General features: G+C 55.3%; 1 protein-coding gene across 1 annotated transcript in view; it reads right to left on the bottom strand.

The window, feature by feature from the left end:
• Positions 1 to 510: 510 nt before the first annotated feature.
• Positions 511 to 18,737, bottom strand: part of GLI2 (GLI family zinc finger 2) — a 71,087-nt gene continuing 52,860 nt past the window's right edge. The window contains exons 7-12 of the mRNA XM_020894702.2: positions 16,560 to 16,694; positions 12,508 to 12,657; positions 9,462 to 9,626; positions 8,040 to 8,318; positions 6,166 to 6,502; positions 511 to 4,752 (exon numbers count right to left, since the gene is read on the bottom strand). Of these exons, the coding sequence (XP_020750361.2) occupies positions 2,330 to 4,752; positions 6,166 to 6,502; positions 8,040 to 8,318; positions 9,462 to 9,626; positions 12,508 to 12,657; positions 16,560 to 16,694 (3,489 nt within the window). The 3' untranslated portion in view covers positions 511 to 2,329. The remainder of the gene's footprint in view (positions 4,753 to 6,165; positions 6,503 to 8,039; positions 8,319 to 9,461; positions 9,627 to 12,507; positions 12,658 to 16,559; positions 16,695 to 18,737) is intronic.

Below are 18,737 nucleotides of genomic sequence, written 5' to 3'. Positions count from 1 at the left end.
GAGTCCCTGCATCAGGCTGCTCCCCACGGGCTCCTCTGCCCGTGGCCAGCTGCTGGGTATCCAGGGCTTCATCAGCCTGCCTGATTCTGCTTTTGCACCAGAGGACAGGGAGCTGCCTGTCTTCCTCTCCCTGCCTCCCACAAACTCAAGTGTGCTCATCTGACTGCCTGGGCAAGAGGGGCTTCTGACATGAGGAGGGCTTGAGACCATTGCTGCATCTTACAATCAGCAAACCAACTTAGATATTCCAACCACCTGGCTGGAAGAACAGCAAGATATTCCCGCTACAATGTCAAAGCCTGCTCACATCTCCCCCTCCCCGGCCTCCGCCCTGAGACAACAGACAAACAGCCAGTAAATGCCCCAGCGTTAAACATTTTCTGGTGAAGGCGGGACAGTCAATTTTGATGCTGCTGAGAAAAAAATACAGCCTCATTCCTGTTCAAATGCACTGAATTTACTGCCCAGGTTTTCATTAACTAATGTCAAGGAAGAAGCAGACAGACCAAATAAATTATGAAAAAATTACTTTTTTTAATGTACAAAAAACGACTTATTTACAAGTTGAGTATGTCATCTCAATTCATAGCATGTAGAAAAAGCTAAAAATGTTTTGGAGATATAAATCTGACCAGATGATGCACCTACAGTATTTTCAGGGACGCCGTCTTCTGTACAGATTATATACAAACTGGGAACGGCCAGTGAAATCCTAGCCCAGGGAAAGAACATGCACCGCAGAGCCCAGATCCTTGGAGGCGTCTCAGGCTGTCATTTGAACTTGACCTTGTCTTTGAACCCTGACAAAGTCCTTGTTGTCCTGGGTTGTAGAGGTCCAGGTGAGGTTTTGGCCATGTTCTGGTTGAAGCCAGGCTCATAGTCAGTGTCAAGTTCATAGTGATGCAGGTGGATTCAGCGAGGTTGCCACAAATTCAACATGAGAAAGGTGTGGGGTGTTTGTGAACGTGTGTGGTGGGGAGGATGCATCCATTCACCCTCCCATATGTTCAGGAACAATGTCTTCTGATGCCAGTTCCAAATTCCATTTCCGGGTGGGGCTCGGTCAACACTGAACAGGAAAATTCAGAGATGGTCCCTCAGAGTCCCAAGAATCAACCCCTTCACAATCCCACCCCTGCCCCAAACACCATGCATATCATTACTCTCTGTGAAATGAACCGGTGGGTGGAGGGAAGGGAGACCAGAAGATACCAGGACTGCATGTTGTAGCTTGGGGTCAGTCAGCGGGCTGCTGGTGAGTGGACAGCACGGCCTGGAGGAATGTGGGCAAAGGCTGGCATCCAGCCCCCCAGTTTCCCACCATAAGGTGGGCAGACAGTGCATTGGAGGAACAGGGTTGGGTAAACATGCGACTCCCTCGTCCTACTGGGAGACCTCCAGGGCGGCCTGAGGCTGGGTCCCCAGAGTGCTTTCTTCACCCAGGCTCCACTTCATCACACACTTCAGCTCATCTTGGTCCATCCCTAACCCCCAGCAGCTCCAGCAGCCCTGAGGTATTTAGAAATGTGTTCTTTTCAGGAAGGGCTACATTCTACATGCATGAACACTGTAAACATGGTCTGGAGAGGCCTGGGCAGCTTCTGGCTTGCCCTGAGTATTACACTGTTTTCTTTCCTTTTTTGGGCAATGTTTTCATACTTTACTCATCCATATACACTTGGACAGTCAGCCAGCCGCAAAATTGGCTTTGCAGGGTAGAGACACCAGCTCTACCAAGCCCGTAATAAGGATGTGCTTTCAAACCATCCAGGTAAAAAAAAAAAAAATTCCCCTCCACAGCAAGGGATGTCAGAGGCTTCAACAATTAAGCTTCACAGAAGAATTCCCATGGGCCAGGAATTCCTTTGCCTTGCAGGCACCGGAGCAAGAAGCTTATCTTCCTGGATTAGAATATCTGGTATGGCTTTTGGATTCAAACCCAAATGTGGTTCCTCTCACCTCTTTCCCTGTGTGCTTGGAATGCCCTGGGCCATTGTTATCCCTCATCAGCCAAATGACAGAGGTGACAAAGCCAGAACAGAGCAGTCCCAGAAACACCAGAGGCTGGGAAGCACTGTGTACATGAGTTCTGTACCCCTGCCTTGCCTTTTCCGTGGAGATTGTGAGAGTTCCAAAAGATTATCTAAGGAAGACCAGACAGGATGCCCCTAAACCTGCCCTTAAAGCATTTGTGGTCTGAACCAGCCACTGGCCAAACTCCCTCAGACCTATTTAATACTTTTTGGGGAAAAAGGTAAAACAGAAAAAAGCACCGTGCCCTGGGAAGCGGTGGTCCCTCTGAGTCTGCCCAGTGCCAGGGGCCGGGGCCTTAGGTCATCATGTTCAAGAACTTGCTCTCCTCGGCCAGGCTGGTGAGCATGGAGCTCATGTCCCCCACGGCCATGTTGCTGATACCGGCGGGGATGGAGGGCAGAGTCAGGGAGCTGCGTGGGGTGGTGAGGCGGGAGGAGCTCTGGGAGAGGCCGTGGAGGAGGCTGGGGCTCAGGGCGCCAGAAAGCAAGCTGGAGTGGTCGCTGTCATCCATGATGGCGTCGAAGTCAATCTGGGGGGCCTCAAGTAGCTGGGAGTCCACGGTGCTGGACACCTGGTCGACCCCCGGCGAGGGCAAGGCCTGGGGCTGGGTTGGCTGGGGCCGCAGGGCTTGGCAGCCGGCCTGGTTCTCAGGGCCTCCGTTCTGCTCGTACATGTGGATCTGGCCGTAGTAGTAGAGCATGCTGTGGTCCTGGGTCCCGCCTGTGTCCTGCGGGGGTGGCTGGGGGGGTAGGGACAACATGCTGCCCACTGTCCCCTTGGGTACAGACTCTGCCATCTCCTGGTTGGCTGACATGGCAGCCATGGCATGGCCAGTTGCCCTGGCATAGGCCAGCTGCTGCCCAGCACGTACTCCGCGGTGGCGGCCGGCAGGGCCGGGCTCTGGGGGTGGCCGGGGCTGCATTAGGCCAAAGCTAGATCCGGCTGCCCCCATCGTGCCCTGCTGCGGCTCCATGAAACCGGCTTGGTGGGAGGGCACCAGGCTGGGGCCTTGGTGGTAGCCCTCCTGGCTCATGGTGGTCAGCAGGTGATGACTCTGCTGTGGGTAGTTCTGGGCTGGGTGAGGTGGTGGCATCCCGGCCAGGCTGGAATTGGGCATGCCGAGCTCCCTGTGGCTGCTGCCCATCATGGTGGGGTCAGGAGCAACTTCCATTTGTTGGGGGAGCCCCAGGTGGCCTGGCTTGGTTGCCATGTTGCTGTAAGAGGAGGGGAACTGGTTCAGGGTCCCACCCACGGTGCTCAGCTGGGGGTGGGCTTGGGCGTAGCTGGGGTGGGGGTTCACTGCAGCAGTCATGTTGGGACACTGGCCGCCAGCCCCTGGCTGCCGCAGCTGCTGTGTATAATTCCCCCTGGGTGCGGAGGGGGCTCCCCCGCAGGGCTGTAGGTGTGGCTGTGAGTTGTCTAGGCCCCCGGGGCTCGGCTGCAGGCCCTGTGGATTGTATCCTGGGTACTGGCCAAAGGCTGGCTTCTGCGGTACCACAGCGAGGTTGCCCTGTGGGAAGGGCAGAGGCTTCACCTGGCTGGCCAGTGCGTCCACGGTGCCTGAGCTCACTTCGTTCCACTGCACAGGCATGGTGTTCTTGTTCAGGCTGGAGGGGGCCCCGTAGGCCAGCGGGCAGCCTCCCAGCATGGGAGCAGAGTGGCCCACGTTCGAGTCTGCAGCTGCTATGGTGCGCTGGCCGTGCAGCCCGGGGCTGGGCAGCTTGGGGTTCTCAGAGAAGCACGTGCTTTCTGGGGGGTACACCGGTGGGGTACCCTCCTCCAGGGTGCCACTGGTACGTGCCCTGATGTACTGCACCACGTCATCGGGGAGCACGAGGTCGTCCTCTGCCAGTCCGAGGCTGACCTCTGGGCCTGTGCCGTCCGCCCCCGCCGCCAAGGCTTCCATCACCACGTTCTCGCTGATGCTGGGTGGCCGGGGCGAGTAGCCGCTGCGGGCCAGGCTGCCGTCGGCGTTCGGATGGCTTTGCAGGCGCAGGCCTCGGCCCTGACCGCAAGGTGGCGGTAGCGTGCCTGGAGTCACGTCGAGGGCGCTGTGGAAGCGCTGCACCCGCGGGGCCGCCAGGGCATCAGGCCGCCTCCCGGGATCGCTGGCCCGCCGCGCCCCGCCGCCTGGCGCCTCGTGGGGGAAAGCGGGCATTGGCCCCGTGGACCCGTAGTGTGGCCCGTCGCTGCCCCGCCGAGGCCCGACTGGGCGCAGGCAGGCAGCGGGCAGCGCGCGCTCGGGAGCATCCAGGAGCGCCAGCCGGGTCCGCAGGCTCGTGCGCTCCAAGCCGGGCAGCGGGGTGGGGGGCGGTCCACCTGTGGCTGCCGCGTACTTGGCCCGCAGGCTGTACTGCTGGGCGGGCGTGAGCTGGAGAAGCCCCGGGCCGCCGCCACACTGACTGGCCTCGCTCGAGCGCCGCGATGCGTCGGTGGAGATGGGGTCGTAGGAATCAGCGGAGCTGGCAGGGTGCGCGCGGCCGGCGCCCAGCGGCGAGGCCTCGCTGGAGCGGCGACTAGAGAAGTAGGGGGAGATGCCGGAGGAGCGGCGGCTCACGGTGTAGGCCGAGCTGACTGTGCTGGTGGAGCTGTCCCGGCGTTCCTGCAGGTGGCTCAGCACCGTCACCTCGCCCGGGAACAGCTCAGACAGCCGCGGGTTGGGCAGCAGCCCCGTGGGCCCGCCGCCGCCGCCGCCGCTGAAGTTTTCCAGCACGGAGCCTGTGGGAGAGGACTGCGATCAGCGTTGGGGATGGGGCACAAAAGGCGATGCTTTGACTGCCTGGAGGTCGCTGAGCTTGCTGGGCCTGGAGCCCTGGAATAGGGTCTGGCACCCAGTCAATGATTTCTCAACAAAAGGAAGAAAGGGACAATCGGGAGCAAATGGTGGCACTTACTGCCAGGGCACAAGCGGAAGTTAGGACGCTTGATCCCAGTCTACTGCTGCTGGCAGGCCCTGTGCTCTCATTCCGCCCCATTCTCGGTCTCCAGCTGTGGGTGGCATGTCTCCCTGGGGAGCACTGGGATACGGAAAAGAGCCCAGGAGGGCCCTGAACACAGCCTCCCTGCACCCTCTTCATCCATGGATGGGTGCTGCCAGCTGGGCTCCCCCGGGGCTGTTTACCCAGCAGGCTGTTTACAGAGAGCGTCCTGGGACCCAGGGCCACGGGAGGGCAGACAGGCTGCAGAGTGGGCCGGGAGAAGACAGCTGCAACAGTGGACCCGCGACAGCTGCGCTCATCTCACGGAGAGCTCTGGGCCTTGAGCGGCCTCTCCATCCCTGATTTGTCCCTGGATGTGGGCCACCCTGGGAAGGGGTGACCTTGGGTGAGGCAGCTGTCAGCACCCCAGGCAATCTCTGGAGGAGGCTGGGAATTGAAGGCCATCTGCTGGCAGCTCCTCCAACAGCTGGGGCAACAATCCTCCCTTCAAGGAAGAGCCTCTCAGTGTCACCCCTCTATAACCCAGTCCTACCACACGGGCCATCAGTCCCTGAAGGGCAGCCTAGAGGCTCAGCACCCCAGGGCGGCTGGTGCCCAGCACACTGCTCAGCAGAGTTGACACCCTGGAAATGCTCAGTGAGGACATCGTCCATCTCAAAGCCTGGTTAACTTCCCGAGGCTGAGGACAGGGCTGCCTCCTCCAGGAAGTCCTCCCAGCTCTTCCCCAGCTGCCCTGCTTTCTCTCACTACCCTGAGCTTTGTCCTTGGTGCTACTTGGCTCATCCTGCATCTGCTGGCATGGCCTTTCACCATAGGGACTAGAATATCTCACTGTCCTGCCGAGGGTCTTTGCTATGGTATATATGGCAGGTGCCTGATAGACAAGTGAATGGATCATGAGGTACAGGATGATGGGAGCTGAGTTTGCCTGTTTGGAGGAGTTATGGGGATGCAGCACGGTGTAGTTGGAAGAGCATCAGCTTTGGAGTCACTCACGCCTGGGCTAAGTCTCAGCTCTGCCAGTGATCTGGGCAAAGCACTTTCACCTCTCTGAACCTCAATTTCCAAAATTGTGCAATGGGTTCATAAGATCTATCTTCTCAAGAGCACATGGTGTTTGGTGGGTGTGAATCACACTGTGCTGCCCTGGGTTCCCTCCCACCCTACCAGCGCATCTGGGGCCTCCACTTACCACTTCCTGGGAGGGGAGGCAGCTTGGAGGTCCGGGTGTGTGGAGCTGGCCCGGCCCATGAGCAGGAATCCTTCAGTGACTTGAGTTTCTCCTTCTTGAGCTGCTCGAACCGGTGCATAGCGGTCATGTGTTTGCGCAGCTGCAGGCCACCAGCAGAGGGGGCGGCCAGGGCGGAGGAGTCAGCCCCTGGCGGCGGGTCCTCCAGAGCTCTCAGGTCTGCCAGGCTCCCAGGCCCTGTCCCCGGCATCTCCACGCCGCTGTCATTGTTGGGGGCACTGCCCAGGGGAGAGGGTTCGCTGCTACAGGAAGACTGGGCTCCGGGGCTGGACTGACACAGCTGCAGGGGGCGTGATAAGAAGGCACTGACTCAGAGGGTGCGAGAAGCCACGGGCCCTGCCACCCAACACAGCACTCCTGCACACCTGGGGAGGTGGGGGTGGGGGGCGAGAAGGAAGCTGCTGCATGGAGGAGCTTTCAAAGCATTACTTCTCTGAACCTCGGCTTCCCCAACGATAAGCTGGACCTGAGCTGCCCCCTGGAGAGAGTCAATGGATAGATGGAGACAACCCGGCAAGCAGAAGGCATCAGGTAATCGTCAGGCTCCCACCAACAGCCCCTCTCCCCCCACACAGCCTCCCTGCTGTGCTCCTAAGCTCTTCCAGCCAGTGTCTGGGCCGGAGCTCTGCTTGAAGAGCTTTCAGCTTTCAAGACACTTGGAAGCTGAGCCCCACAGAGGCTGCTGCAGCCGTGTGAAATTAACACAAAAAGAGGAGACTTAAGCATCCTGACAGCAGTGATGGGCTGCTGGAGGAAGCAAGGAAGAGTGGAGGCTGCTGACCTGCTGCCTGCCCAAAAGGCTGGAGACGGGTCGTTAGAAAGGGAGTTTGTCTGCAGGGGTTGTAGCTGCTGGATGCAGCCCTTGCCCTCACCCTCCCCAAACCAGCACTCCCTCTGAGTCAAGGCAAACGGGTACAGTGTTGAACTTCACAGAACGTGGGCAACCTTCACTGGGACCTGGCATCTGAGCCCAAATAAGGCTCACGTGGGATGAAGCATCTCAGGCTCACTCCTGGCGTGAAGGTCCCACATTCCAGGCCTCTCCAGGGAAGCTGCAGTGCTTTCACCTGCCCATGGCACTGCCCGCCTTCCTCACCTCGGGACTCAAGACCTCCTGGAGGTCTGTCCTCCCCTCCTCTGCAGCCTGGATGTGCACCTGCACTCTGCCCTGATCCTCATGCAGGCTTGGACCCCACGGCTTCCTCCTGTGACAGCACCCTTGAACCCTGCTGCCAGCTGTGACCTGTTCTGACGGCCCCACTTGCGGCACCTGCTGCCTACCTAACCAAAGCTGCCTTCCTGGCCCTTGAGGAGCCTGGACAAGCACCCCAGCCGCCCTGACTCATGCCAGCCCTCCCGCAGCCCCACCCAGCTCCTTGCTCACCTCAGTACCGTCTATCCTTAGGGGAGGTAGTCAGGAGAAAGAGGCGGAGACAAAGAACAGGTGGTTAGAACAAAAGAGGTGCAGGCCGGAAGGGCAAGGACGCAGAGACAGGACAGAAGGGTGGGGGGCGGCTGCGGAGCCCGGGGGGCCGGTGGGAAAGTCAGCCACCGGGACCCACCCGCCCCCTGCAGACTGACCGAGTCGGGGCAGGCATCCTGTTCCCCACGGTCAGCCCAGCAGAATGGGACCCACTTGGCTCAAGACAGGTTCGGTGGGGGCCCGAGGTGGTGAAGGGAGGGATGCTGGGCTGGAGAGAGGAGGGACATCCTTGTGCTTCCGGCGGGGGCCGGGCAGATGGCATCGCCCTCCTGCCGCGGGGCATGGCCTCCTGGGGCGGGGCGTGGACCGGGTCTCTGCCGCCCAGTCGGCTTACCCCGGAGCGCTCGGTCTTGATGGCCTTGACGTGCAAGCCGTCCTCCACGGCCTGGCTAGTGCTGCTGGCCTCGGCATTGTCCTCGGAGCCCCGGCCGGGCTCGGCGCCGGCCTCGCTGTCCCCATTCTCCCGGAGCAGGGGGGCGCGGAGGTGCACATCGTTGCGCTGCTTCTTGGTGACGTGAGCGTCTGGGCCGTGCACCGTCTTCACGTGCTTCCGGAGGGAGCTGGGGTCTGTGTACCGCTTGGTGCAGCCTGGAATCTTGCAGATGTAGGGTTTCTGGGAAGAGAAGAGGCGTCACGCACGAGGCAGGAAGGCAGACTCCTCAGGGGAGCCCTGCGCGTCGTCCTGATGCCGGTCCTTCCGCAGAGCTGGCGGCGCCCTTGTCGGGAGGCGCTGGACCCCTCGATGGAGCCACACTCCACCGGGCTCGCCTGCCACCTTTTCTTGAAGGTAAGCATGTGGTTAACGAGACCCTCAGCCCCACCTCCCCAGACTGGAGACACGGATCAGAGCCTGTGGAGGGAAGGAACACAGTGCCTGGCGTGATCAGCTTAGCCATCGGCATGTCGGGATTTTTAGTATCAGTGAGTGTATCACCTCCTTACACGTCAGTGAGACAGCGCTGAACACCCTCCTCTCTCTCATGAGGAAAGAGGTTCAGAGAGGCAAGGACACTGGCTTCAAGTCACCCAGGAGTGGGATGAAAACCCGGGGTTTCTGACGCGCAGTCCTGAGCTCACACACACACACACACACACACACCCCCACACACACGAGATCCACATATAAACAGACTCTTGTCTACATGTATACACACAGACATATACACACAGGTATGCACATCCACACACACACACACACACACACACTTGAACATGTATATAAACACCCACATGTGTACACATACTTACAAGTACATATACATACCTCCTCCCCGCATAATACATACAACCACGTGCACACAGGCGCACACATACGTGCAAACACACACACCTTTCCAAGCTATCTCTTGTCTTTAGACAGTCTTGAGTTGATACTTTTGAGAATTCCTCTGACTTCTAATCAAAGCAAGTCCATTTGGGGTCCAAAATGTGCCTAACCTTTTAGAGACACCCTTTCGTGAGTCTACCTGAGTGACGGTGGTTGACCCGAGGAGAGACTGGGAGGCAGGTACAGCCCACACCACGGGCTCCCTCAGCTCTGCCGGGGGCTCTGGGCCCCACGGAAGGGAGGCTGCCAGCCACCGCAGGCCAGGCAGCACCAGGAGCTGGAGCGTGCATCAGCAGCTGTTGGACTGTGGGGACAGGGGCTGCGGCTGTGTGCTGGGCCCCCACGGCAGGGGGTGGCAGGGAGTGACATCTGCAGGCTACCCAACGGCCATGGGGTGAGGGTAATGATGCCGGGGCCCCAGACGGGTACCTCGTTGGAGTGGGTGCGGTTCTGGTGCTTGGCGCGGTCTGAGGCGTTGGAGAAGGCTTTGTTGCAGCCCTCGTGTTCACACACGTACGGCTTCTCCCCGGTGTGGGAGCGCAGGTGAGTCTTCAGGTTCTCCAGGCGGGAATAGGCCTTTGAGCAGCCCTCGAACTGGGAACAGAAGGGTTTGGTCAGTGAGGGCAGACACAGCGAGTCCCAGATACAGTGTGGGGAGCCCTGCCTGCGGGCTGGTCCACTGCTGCCTCCCAGCCCCGGGGTCCGCTCTGCCCCACAGGTGCAGCCAGGAGCGTGGCTCTCAACATCTCCCTTCCCTCCTGATCACGTAAATGACGCATCTCGAAAACTTGAAGACTGAAGAGTGCAAGGAGGCAAATGAAACCTTCCATGGCCCAGGACAGGCACTGCTGACCTCCAGGCAAGTCTCATTCTGGGACCCTGCAGGTCATCCCGTCACATTTTAAAAACCTGAACTAGAACATCTCGAGCATTCAGCTGCTTATTCTGCTTGTTAAAATCAACAGCACATTATAAGACTCTTCCCATATGATTAAAAACTCAGTAAATATCATTTTCAACAGTTTCCTGATGCCCCTCCCTGATTAGAACTTTCTTATGCATTAAAATGTGCCAAGAATAAAATCCAGTGTCCCTCACATTGCTGAGGGAGCAGGTCACCTTGACCCTGGCTCAGGCCATGTCTCTGTCCTTTTTAGTCCTTGACCCTACTAAGTTCTTCTGCATGAGGGGCCTTGCACACACCATCCTCTCTGGCTGGAAGCTTTTTCCTGTCCCCACTCACCCTGGCCTTGGCCCAGCCCACCCCCTCTCAGTCTTTGGGGTCAACTCCTCCGAGAGCAATTCTTTGATTTTCTTAATTATAATAACACCCTTTTTTCTTTATACTGCCTAATGCAGTTTATAATTATCTTAATCGTTTTGTTATCTGGCCTTCCCACAAGGATACAAGCTCCCTGAGAGCAGATACCTTCTAGGTCCTATTCATTTCTGTGTTCCGAGGAATCTTGCCTGGCAAAGAGAAACATTTTTGGCACTCAAGAAACATTTTAGGAAAGGAAGAGGGAGCCAGAGAGAGGGGCAGGAAGGGAGGGAGGGAAGGATCATTTCTAGAGTTACCTACTCCAAAGATACTGCAACTGCATCCAGTGTAGCTGTGAAAACTGCCCCCAGAATGACACATAAACCCCAGCAGGAACTTTCATCCCTCCCATCCACCCCTTCATTCCTGACCAGTGTGGCTGAGCACACTTGGCTCCCAGGCCTTCCGTTTCTGCAGCTCACAGCTCATTCGGAGGGCTATGGCTTGCTACCACTCAGGATCTTAAGAAAACAACTTCTGCAAAGGACTCAGAAAAGCAAAAATAATTTTGCAAAAGAAGGACAAATTTGGAAGACCGACACTTCCCAATTTCAAAACTTGCAACAAAACTATAGTAATCAAGCAACTGTATAGCACAGGGAACTATATCTGATCTCCTAAGATAAATCATAATGGAAAAGAATATAAAAAAGAATATATATATATGTGTGTGTGTGTATAACGGAGTCACTGTTCTATACAGCAGAAATTAACATAATGCTGTAAATCAACCATTCTTCAATTAAAAAAGGCCATGTGAGGTGCTGGCATAAGGACAGATGTAGCAATCAATGGAACAGAACTGATAGTTTACAAAGAAACTCACACATTTAGGGTCAACTGGGTTTCAACAAGGATCTAAGACCATTGGATGGGGAAAGAGCAGTCCCTTCAACAAATGGGGTGGGACAACTCTGTAACATCATGCAAAAGAATGATGCTGGATCCTTACTTCACACCATATACAAGTTAAATGAATATGGGTTAAAGACCTAAATGGAAGAGCTACACTATTAAAAATATATATGTGTATATATTTATATGTTCATATAAATAAAACTACATACCTATAAACCATAAAACTCCCAGCAGAAAACAGGGATAAATCTTTGTGACCTTGCATTTGGCAGTAGTTTATTAGATATGATACCAAAAGCACAAGCAATATCAATAAAACAAACTCTCTGAACATCAAAAACTTCTATCCTTCGAAGGAAACTATGAAGAAAATCAAAAGAAAACCTACAGAATAGGTTTTATAGAACATAAATAGCATATCTATAGAATAGTATAGAAAATACCTGTAAATCATATAGCCAATTAGAGTCTAGTAAAACTACTACAATTGAACAACAAAAAGACAAATAATTTAAATACAGACAAAATATTAGAATAGAGTCTTCCTCAAAGAAGATATAAAAATGGCCTGCTCCTTTGAAAGAGGGAGAAATTCCTGTGTGTTAAATAACTGCTGCTACTGCTAAGTCACTTCAGTCATGTCCGACTCTGTGCGACCCCATCCCTGGGCGACCCCATCCCTGGGATTCTCCAGGCAAGAACACTGGAGTGGGTTGCCATTTCCTTCTCCAGTGCATACAAGTGAAAAGTGAAAGTGAAGTCGCTCAGTCATGTCTGACTCTTCGAGACCCCATGGACTGCAGCCTACCAGGCTTCTCCGTGTTAAATAAAGGTCTCACCAAATAGTCACAAATCCTGTTGACTCCATAAGAGATTGTCCAAAAGGCCTTATAATTGTGTTCACATTTTTTTTTTTTAAGTCGGCCAAAGTGACTTTTAAACCATCATCACTCAACCTGTGACTCTCCAGTGAAACTCTTCTCTGTGCAGAGGACAGCCTGCAGGCCAGCCGCTGAGCGGGGCATAGCTTTGGGGCTCCTGGTCACAGAGACACCAGCGCACCTCCCCCACAGGTGCCTGGAGGATGCACACGCGCCTCAGGGAGAGTAAGTGAGTGAATGGGGCCGCAGACAGAACGAGGGGCCCCTAGGCCCCCAAACCAGGCAGGAGCAGACAGGAGGCCCATTGACAATCTTGTCCCACTGTTCCAAAGCTGCTCCACCGGGTCCTTCTGTGGTCAGCGATGTCCACCCTGCCCCACGTCACCTGGCCGGGGGGCCAGCCCGGGCCACTCACCGTGCACTTGTGCGGCTTCTCGCCCGTGTGTCTGCGCATGTGCACCACCAGCATGTACTGCGCCTTGAAGGGCTTCTGCTCGCGCGTGCAGGCCTGCCAGCGGCACACGAACTCCTTCTTCTCCCCGTGGATGTGCTCGTTGTTAATGTGCTGCCAGGAACAAGCCCACGAGCGGGATGAGCCCAGCCACCCACCCCTCCAGACCTCACCTGGTCTGTGCAGACCACCCACCACACGGACCAGCACCCACATGCCGGCCACGCCTCCCCGTGAGTTATCTCAGCTGCTTTTTCTCATTAGTCATTAAAACGACCATCCATGACGGTCAGAGCCGCCCCCGCTCATCCCAGTCTGGGCTGGGCTCTAGTCTATGGAAAACTTCATATGATGATGCTTCCAGGCTGCAAATAGCAGGCATTTATTAGCTGCATTGAGGCAGACCTGCTCACAGTGGGTACATGAGCAGCCTCTCCCAAGACTGCCCCTATGGCTCCAGAAAGTTTTAAATAACAATTTTTTTTTCTTTTAAGGCCCCACAGCTTGTGGAGTCTCAGTCCCCTGACCAGGGATTGAACCCAGGATGCTGGCAGTGAAACTGCCAAGTCCTAACCACTGGACTGTCAGGGAGTTCGCTAACATTTTTATTACAACAGAAACATAAATGCATCCTCTTCTTTTTGATAGTGACCCGTGAGATGTTAGCTTTGTCTTCTTTTCACAAAAGCCCAGATTGTTAAAAGTGGCTTGCCTAGGACAGAGCTAGGGTCTGACTGACAGCATCCCCTGGGCACTGTGTAGTGCTGTCCCAGGGATAAAATGCCCAGAAAGCAAGGCGGGACAGCCCAAGACATCCAGCTCACTCTGCAGGGGCAGGGTGGGGGCTGGTGGGTGAGTGGGGTGGCCCTGCCTCTCAGGTGGAGCCATTCTGGGCAAGGCAGGGAAGTGCATGGCCAGTCAGCCTTCCCTGGACAGGTAGGCCTCAGACCCACCCCAACCACAGCGCCCTGGGCCCATCACCTGTCCCCCCGCTTGGCAGTTTCTCCGATGATGGGGAGCAATGGGCCATGGAGGTTTTCTGATACAGGCAACAGGACAAGCCACTCTCGGTAGACATTTGGTTTCCAGTTGTTTGCTTTGATGATGTAACTGAAGCCTGCTGTCCTCATGGGAGCAGAGCTGTTACCACTTCTGAGCTGGGAACACGTGGCTACTTGGGTAGGGCCTTGGGACCTATATGGCCTTGATCTTTCAGGCTGACCATTTAACTGGGGATGGTAACTGGCATTTGTCACTCACACAGCAGAATGACAAAGTATACTGGTCCTCTCCACTGGGGGTTCTCTCTGACAGTCACCAGGAAGTCTCTTGAGGCCCTATCTGTGTCCTACCTGTAGCTTTAGGTCCCCGAGGAGCTAGGAGGCGGGGCCCAGTGCCCCTTCCATCCCCATCCTCTTTGTTCTCTTGGTCCCCATTCCCTCCCCCAGCTTCCACTTCCTCCCCCCACCTCTGGACCTGCATTGGCCTAGGTCGTAGCCATTTTCCACTTGTGGCTGTTGAAACCCTGAAAGGTCCCAACCAGGGAGGGCTGGAAGTGTAAGCCACATACCTGTTTCACAGACTGAGAATGAAAAAAAAATGATGTGAAATTGCTCAGAAAGTTTGTTTTATATTGATTGCATGCAGGAAGGATAATATTTTAGATATATTGGGTTAAACAAACTATATGATTCCAATTGATTTTACCTGTCTCCTTTCCCTCTTTTTAAATGTGCTCCTAGCTAATGTAAGATTACATGTGTGCCTGGCATTGGGGCTGGCAGTGTCTTTCTCTTGGACAGCGCTGCTGTAGATCTTTGCAGCCTACAAGGCTGCCCAGAGCTGAGCATGTGGACACGGGCAGCCTCTCTCCTTGTGAGACAGAAAACCGCTGGGCCCTTCTGCCCCAGGTGACAAGCCAGACTGTTATGCATACAAATGCTGACACCGAGATAAGCAAAATCTACATCGCTTTGAACTTCCAGGGAAATCTTTCCATATTAGCCTCACTTTCCATTCTGAAAGCTTTTCAAATGATCAAAATGCTTCCTGACAATGCCTTTCATTTTTTTCTTATTGGTTTATTTAGCAACAAATTGTTAATAATTGACTAGGGGCTCTAGCTTATGTGTGTGCCTGGGCCATCCATCTTTTCAGGGGGCAGAGAGAGAGATGGAGCTGGGCAGAGCAGGCTGCCCTCCTCGTGGGACCCTGCTCCTTCCACCGCCAGACGCAGGTGGTCACCTACAGCCCCAGTGACAGCCCTGGGCCCTGGTAGGAGCCTGCAGCTGGAGCCCTGCTTCCCACTTCTGGACTGTCTGCCTTTCCATGAGGAATCCCCTCCCTGCTCGTTGGAGCCGGCTCAGTCCTTGCTAGAGCATCTTTTACATCCTCCCCTCCACTCCGCTGGGCTTCCCTGGTGGCTCAGATGGTGAAGAGTCTGCCTGCAATGCGGGAGACCTGGGTTCCATCCCTGGGTTGGGAAGATCCCTCAGAGAAGGGAATGGCTTCCCACTCCAGTACTCTGACCTGGAGAATTCCATGGACTGTATAGTCCACTGGGTCGCAAAAAGTCGGACGCGACTGAGCGACTTTCACTTTGACTCCACCCCTCCGCTTGGGCCCTCTCCCCACCTCAGATCTTCTCTTTCTCCTCCCTTCATCTTATCGGCTTAAAGCTCACAGCTCCCGTGGCCCAGACTCCACCTCAAGACTTGTTTAACCCAAAGAGGTGGCACAGGCTGAAAACTTATCTTCGAGTCCCTGAGGGGTTAGATAAGACCCTGCTTTAAAGGTTCAACATCAGCAGCAATGGATTGCTAAGAAACTCCAGCCCCCTGGCTGAGAATCTGGGGAGAAAAACCCCAACGCAAAAGAATCCTACAGTCTTTGAGTGCAAGCTCATGACGAAAGTAAGCAGGGGGAGTGGGCAGTGTCTTAAATGTTGATTTCACAGACCTGGGGAGGAGGTAACGCATGTGGGATGGCCTGTGGGTGTGACCACTGTGTGTGTGTGTGTGTGTAGTTTTGTGTATTTACCCAGCCGTTGAGCTGTCAGCTTGGTGTAGGTTCATCTTTATAGACACTCACTCACTAAAGTGTGTGTGTTGGGACTGGGGGAGACTTATTCTTGACTTAAAGTTGTTTTCTAGATGCAGAGGAGAACACTCGGCTGGTGTGGGGAACAGGGATGAAGAGCTAGGAGACCTGCTGTGTTTGGAGGGTTGCTCTCTGCTAAGTGTTTATGCAGGTATCATAGTCAGCCTTCAGCCCTCCGTAGGGTGGGCTCCACCTCTACTTACAGGAGGGAAAACCTGAGGCTCCCAGAGGTGCAGTCACTTGTTCAGAACAGCCTGGCTAGCTGTGGTGGGGTCAGGTAGGAGGCCAGGCACCTCCTGCCTTAAGCCCCTGTCCCTGCTTTTTCCACTGCACAAGTTAGCCCGCAGTGGCTGCAGCTGTAGGGAGTTTCGAGGCACACCCAGTTCTCATGATCTTCTCTGGTCTCCTGATCTGTCAGTACTAGGCATTTTTAAGCAGCTCAGTCCTTGTATGGGTGTATACATTCAACTGCACCCATGGACACTGAGAATCTGTGCATGGTCTCCAAGAGGAAATGACCAATTCCTTCCTCCATGGGAGAAACTTCTTTCTGATTTCAGTGATAAGTTTGTTATTATCTTGTGGGCACTGGCTGACTTAACCAATCCTCTTTCCCTCTTTGCACTGCCTGCCAGGAAGCTTAAAAAAAAATGAGATGTGTATGTGATCTCTAGCTCAGAATACTTGGTTTTTAACTAACTTTATTCGGGGCTTTATTTTATTGCTCCTTTTCCTTCTAACTTTCTCCTTACTTTTTTCATCTCTTGGACTACATACGTACTTATAAGCCCCATTTTAGACATAAGTAAGGCTCTGGTAAGTAGTCCCCCCCCGCCCAGGGGGCGGTCGGGCGCCTCTGGGAGCCCGTGCTCTCTGCGGAGGAGCTGGAGGCTCCGTGAGGCTGCTGAGGGGCTTACGTGCACCAGCTGCTCCTGGGTGCCATACTCCTTGGCGCAGTCCTCCCAATGGCAGTTGGTCTCATAGATGACCACCTCAGCCTCCTGCTTGCAGTCGTCTCGCTCCAGGTCCTCCTTGAGGTCAGCCAGCTGCTCCTGGGGGAGTGGGGCAGAGCACACCCACGTGAGCCTTGGGCAGCCAGCCAGTCCCGGGGAAAGGTCACTGTCAGCCCCGTGAAGGCTATGCCAAGGACCCATGGGCTGGGCTCGGTGGAGCCACACCTGCGCTCACATACACATCATGCACCTGCACACACAAGCATGCACATATGCTGACTTGTCATCAAGCAGGTGTCCCATCACATCCTGGGTCCAGTGGACACGGCTACGAGAACAGGACAAGTGAACTTTTGCTTATCGGATATGGTCTCCTCCAGGGAGAGCTGGGTGGGCCCCACAGGCTGGGATGGGGCATTTGTGTTCACAGCATGTATGTGAACAGGTTTGGCTCTTGTTTGGAGGCAAAAGGAAACTCCACACACACTGGCCTGGCCTTATCCTTGTACTGTCCCCTCCTCCCAGGGTCATCCATGGCAACCAGAGTACTCTCCCAGCATCGGCTTCCCTGCAACAGGCCTAAAATGTGGGTGTTTGTATGCTGTAGCCACAGCCAGGCACCCTAACATGCAAGCGGAGGCTGACCGTTCCCTCCACAACACAGTGCATTTGTGCTTACCTAGGTCTGGGTTCATGTTTCTGGCCACGCTGGAGCCCACATGTGCCCATTTCAGGGGGAAGGAGCGGCCCCTAAGGTGCACCTTCCACTGATTACAGGCACCAAAACGTGTTTCAAAGAGGACAAAGCCTTTTTCTGCCAAAGCGGCCGCAGGCTGAGAGTAAACCCCGCAGGGCCACCCCCGACCCAGCTGATGCTAACAGAGCTCGTGGGGCGGGGGACAGCCTCAAAGCCGGGAGCCCGGCACAATCTAGTGGTTCCAGGAGAGGGCCTGGGGAGAGGCACAGACAGCCAGGTTGGGAGGCAGGCCTGGTGAGGCCCCCCAGAACAGGCCGAGGCCTCCCCAGGACCCCCAGGCCTACGGGGCAGGCTCGGGGCAAAGCCAGGCAAAGGGGCAGAGGTTAGGGGACCTGTTTTACTTGCAAACTATTTCCAAAATGGCAGGAATGTTCTGTTTTTCAAAAGAGCCTCCAGGGAAAGCATTCATAGCTCAGGCTGAGTGCGGGGACAGATACCCTCCCTCCACAGCCAGGCACCCCAGCCCCCGCAGGCTCCAGAGATTCAATGAATCGGAGGCTGCAACCCACACCTCAGCCTCCCTCCAAAGCTGAGTGCATTTCTTGGGGCAGAAACCAGCCCCGTGACCCTCCCACGGCTGATGCGGACTCGCACCCAGGACCGGCTTTCCAAAATGTTTCAAGGCCTCCTCCAAGAGGCGGGTTTTTTTTTTTTTTTCCCCATTTATTTTTATTAGTTGGAGGCTAATTACTTTACATCATTACAGTAGTTTTTGTCATACATTGAAATGAATTAGCCATGGATTTACATGTATTCCCCATCCCAGTCCCCTCTCCCACCTCCCTCCCCACCCCATCCCTCTGGGTCTTCCCAGTGCACCAGGCCCGAGCACTTGTCTCATGTATCCAACCTGGGCTGGTGACAAGAGGCGGGTTTTAGGTGTCATTTCCCAGAGCACCTTACAATCAATGTTTGCGTTCTGGAAAATGATGACATGTTCAGTAAGTCCCCAGGCAGCAGCACTCAGCCCACCTTAAAAGGAGGGGCAGGAACCTTCTGTCCAGAATGCCTAGCAATGGGAGGGGCCTCAGAAAGCCTCTGCACTTCCAGAAAAACTGGAGATAACCTTATAAATCTTCAAGCTGCCTGATCTGCTTATTTCGGAAAAGGTGTGAAAAGGCTGCCAGGTGGGCCTGAGCAGAGGACCTGAGCAGGGGCCAGACCTCCAGATTCAGTGGGGCGGCATCCTAGCCCAGGAGTCTGAGGGCTGAAGCCGGGGAGGGACTTGTTCTGTTCTGCCAAGAGAAAGAGCCTGTCTGCCTTGCAAGTGAGTCAGGGAGCAAACGAGTCGGGCCCTAGTCACATGGTGACGGCCTCCTGGTGATAAACACCTGTCCTTTCCTGACACGAGGTGGGAGCCGAGCTGGGCAGGAGGGAGGGCGCTC

This window comes from Odocoileus virginianus, chromosome 13 (assembly GCF_023699985.2).
Source record: "Odocoileus virginianus isolate 20LAN1187 ecotype Illinois chromosome 13, Ovbor_1.2, whole genome shotgun sequence".
NCBI classification, from domain to species: domain Eukaryota; kingdom Metazoa; phylum Chordata; class Mammalia; order Artiodactyla; family Cervidae; genus Odocoileus; species Odocoileus virginianus.
This window is presented reverse-complemented; position numbering and strand designations above follow the sequence as displayed.